This window comes from Volvox carteri (genome assembly GCF_000143455.1).
Source record: "Volvox carteri f. nagariensis unplaced genomic scaffold VOLCAscaffold_41, whole genome shotgun sequence".
In the NCBI taxonomy this organism is placed as follows: domain Eukaryota; kingdom Viridiplantae; phylum Chlorophyta; class Chlorophyceae; order Chlamydomonadales; family Volvocaceae; genus Volvox; species Volvox carteri.
Window position 1 is genome coordinate 733,846 of NW_003307584.1, and position 3,824 is coordinate 737,669.

General features: G+C 62.0%; 1 protein-coding gene across 1 annotated transcript in view; it reads right to left on the reverse strand.

The window, feature by feature from the left end:
• VOLCADRAFT_95077 (uncharacterized protein) overlaps positions 1–2,894 on the reverse strand; it is a gene marked incomplete at both ends in the record, with an annotated part of 9,140 nt that extends 6,246 nt beyond the window's left edge. Inside the window, 4 exons of the mRNA XM_002954252.1 lie at positions 66–271; positions 542–646; positions 1,341–1,357; positions 1,591–2,894. Of these exons, the coding sequence (XP_002954298.1) occupies positions 66–271; positions 542–646; positions 1,341–1,357; positions 1,591–2,894 (1,632 nt within the window). The remainder of the gene's footprint in view (positions 1–65; positions 272–541; positions 647–1,340; positions 1,358–1,590) is intronic.
• Positions 2,895–3,824: the final 930 nt, after the last annotated feature.

The window sequence follows — 3,824 nt, forward strand, 5'->3', positions numbered from 1 at the left end:
TGGAGTGCGGGGTTGGGGGGAGTGCGGGGTTGGGGGGAGTGAGGGGAGTCCACACACGCACACACCTGCGGCCGTGTCGCCCTCCGTCCCGCCCACTCCATCAGTGGGGGAACGTCGAGCCCCATGATTCGGAAAGGGCGGCCGTCAGCGAGCACCAGTCGACCAAATCTCGATACCACGAACAGCGCCGCGTCCCCTGAGAGCCCGGCGCGCGGTTGGGGGTTGCTGGCAAGACGGTTGGATTCCGTTGGTTGGCTGTGGCGCCAACTGCCTGTGTGGACGGCCGAAGATGCGAACATTTAGTGAATAATTATTATTTGGTTGGTTGGTTGGTTGGTTGGGCGCGGGCCGGACAAGTACTGGCGGACTACAGATGAATGGACCGACGGTTGGTTAGTGGTGGTTAGTGGTGGTTGTAAGGGGTTGTGGAAAAAGTCGTACGGGGACATAGATTACAATACGTTTTAATCAGCAACCGCATTCCCTCTGACGTTACCCTCGGACAGCTCTCCTCCACCCACCCGCTCGGGTACGGACGCACCAATGTTGATATACCGCGGGTTGGCGGATGTGTTGAACAAAGAATTCAGTAGCGAAAGGTTTGCAGTGCCGTATCCTAACGGCACACAGCCGGCCGCTCCATGGCCTGCACCCGTCGTGGCGGCGGCGGCGGCGGCGAATGCTGTCCGATCGTACAACTCGTCCGTGGGCAGGACATCGAGCTGGCGGGCCCATGCCGCGGCGGCCGCTCGGTGCCGCCGAGTGGCTGCCCTCGACAGCGGCGGCGCCGTCAGCGGTACTGGCGGCAGCGGCAGTCGGCCGTCCCAATCCAAACCTGCCGATCCTTTCGCACCGACGGCCGCCGCCGCCGCCGCCGCCGCAGCAGCGGCATGATGTAGCGTCAAGGCGCCGCCGAGTGCAGTTCCCGTAGGGTCTTCTGACGCGGCGTCTTCGGCGCCGTCGGTGCTGTCATCGGCGGCGACGTCGCCGTCGCCACTAATGCCGCCATCACTGCCGGCGCCGGCGCCGACGTCGGTGCCGGTGCCCGTGCCGGTGCCTTTGCCAGCGCCTCTTGATTTTCGGATCACGGCTTGCAGCGCTGTAACGTCGGGAAGCACTTCCGTCGGCGGCGGCGGTGACGGCGACGGTGGCGGTGACGGCGGCGGAGGCGGCGATACCTCTCGACCATAAAAGAACGCTGAAAGCTGTGCGGTAATGCCTGACCACCAGGGGAGCCGGGTCTCCTCGTCGATGGAGGCTGGCGGCGGCGGCGGCGGCGGCGGCGGCGCGGCCTCGTCTTCTTGGCGGTTTCGCTGTACGACGATCGAAGGTGCACGCACCGTGGCTGTGTCTTCCGCTGCCGGCGGCGCGTATGCAGGTGGCAGAGGCGGCTCTATGGGGTCTATAATGGAGACGCCGTTACCAACATCGCTACCGCCACCGCTACTGCTACCGCTACCGCCACCGCTGCTGCTACTGCCTATGCGACTGCCGGCCTCTACAGAATCCCATGCGGCCGCGAAAGCAGCCGTGCGGACGGCAGTAGCACTTTCATGAGGTAGATGGACTCCGCCACGCATGGCGACGCACACAAGGCCCAATATCACCACCCCCATAACCACCAACGAACCCAGAACATAGCTTGCCGTGCGATGCCCCCGCGCTGCAGTACTGCTGCCGCCGCTCAGACCCCCGTTTGCGCTCCACACACGCGGCATGCGATCGCCGCCGCCAGCGCCGCCGCTTCTCCCAGTCGCATGGCCGCGTCCGTACACGTCGTAAAATCCCGGTACGAACACGTGGTCCTTGTACACTACAGCATTTGTTGAAGAACAGCTGCTGCTGACACCATGTGGTTCAGCACCTGCAGTACTACCGAGGCGTGACCGTTGGGGCAGTTGGTTCGCCAACGGAATCACGGGATTTGATGCGCATTGAGGCGGGCTACTGCCAAATCTGCTGTGGCCGCCGAGCTGACTCGTAGAAGGACACGTCGATGCCGGTAGACGAGGCGCCCCGGGTGCTGATTGCAGCCAGTCGTAATCTATTGCAGCGGCGGCGGCGGCGGCCGCGGCGGTAGCAGTGTCGAGCGGCCAAGACGTAATCCCCGGCTCAACCGCAGCAGTCTCGTACAAAGAATCCGACGCTGGCGCTCTGCCGCCCCCGTCGGCATCCAGCACTGCTGTGGAATTCGTGCCTGTGGCAGCGGCCGCCCGGGTCGCGCGCCGACTTGCTGTACGACGTTGCGTCGTCGGCGACGACGGCTGGTACATAGCGCCGGAGAAGTAGACCACAGGCACGGTGGCGGCCCCGTCGCCGTCACTACCGTCGTCTCCACCACTGTCATTGTCGTACGCCGCCGCCGCCACTGCTGACGGTCCAGTAGGCCGGCGCAGCAAGGCCTGCCGGCGCTGCGCAGTTTGCTCTTCTTGCACGTCCGTGACGCCTGCCATTGGTGCCGGCGGCGCCGGCGGCGGAGCTGCTGGCGGCGGCGATGCGGTCCTGAGCCAGCGATCCGCGACGGTGGCAGTGGCGGCAGCGGCGGCGGTTTCTGCCCCTGCGGCGGCCGGCGACGACGAGCTGTCCAAGCCGCCGCGCCGCCCGCAGCCGTCTCTATCGCCTGGTTTAGCTTCGGAGCTGCTGATGTGCGGCGGCGTGGCGGCGGCCTTGGATCCGCTGAAGAATTGATACAGCAAAGACGTGCCAGATGCGGTGTGATCGAGTGAACTGGTCGGCAACGCTGACTTCTGCTGTTGGCGACGTGTGCAACTGCTGCCGCGGCCACTGAAGCTGCCGTCTTGCAAGCCGTCGTCGTCAAAGACGGGGCCAGCGGGCGAAGCTGCTGCCTGGGAGAGAGCTTTCCCAGATGAGGACTTCCGCTCCTCACGCAGCATGGCGTGGTGCGAAGTTGGTTGCCTGGGGATCCAAACAACGGGTCTGTTGCTGGCTTCCTTGCTTTGCGCTCCTGTGAGCAGGCCTGGCCTGATTTCGCTTGGCCTAAGCGTTACGCTGACGGTTGCATACTTGAAAGGTGAAAGAGAAAGGAAAAAAATCGCAGGAGTGATATTCGTTTTCTTATTTCCCTCCCGAAGTAGTTTGTGAGATAACGAATGCCCTGACTAGCTTTTCAAGATGGCAATTGAAGGCCGCATAGGAAAACAGCGCGGCACATGTGTGCGCGCGCTTTGGCATGGCATCGGTCAAAGGTATCGACAAACAGCCGACGGCACTTGAGCAAAGGGCAATTGCGGTCTACCTTGGACGCGCGAGGCGAAGCTCCTGGATTTGCAGCAGTCCGGAGCTGTTCGTCTTATAGCTGTCTCATACAGGAAGTTAGAACTTGCAATGACATGACAATTTTTCCGTCCCGCATGCTTTGCCGCCGTGCGTCCTTTAGCAATCAGCATTTTAGTTTTCCACGTCTTTCCGTAATTGACTCTGGAACGTGCAGAACTGCATCTCAAAGGAAGAAAGCTGACGCTCCTTGTCCGCAGCTGATCTGTTGCTGTGCCTGCTACTGTACTGTCGGATGCGAGTCGATGCCAGATTATTATCATCATGGGGGGTTAGTCGCTCTAGCAGCCATGCTCATCCCTAGGTAAGGTAACGACCAGAGGTCGGCAAATAAGGCGGGTCCTGCGGGTCCGTACCACAGTACCCGCAGCCGAAATTCGGTTTCAGGCCCCGGCTGCGGGTTCCTAATGACCAAAATTTGACCGAAAAACGTGGTTTGCAGCTTCTATTGCGGCCCGTAGGGCCGTGCGCTGGTGTATTTGACTTCGGACTTTTCTTAGGTTTACTGACCAGAATTATGCCCTCCCGCA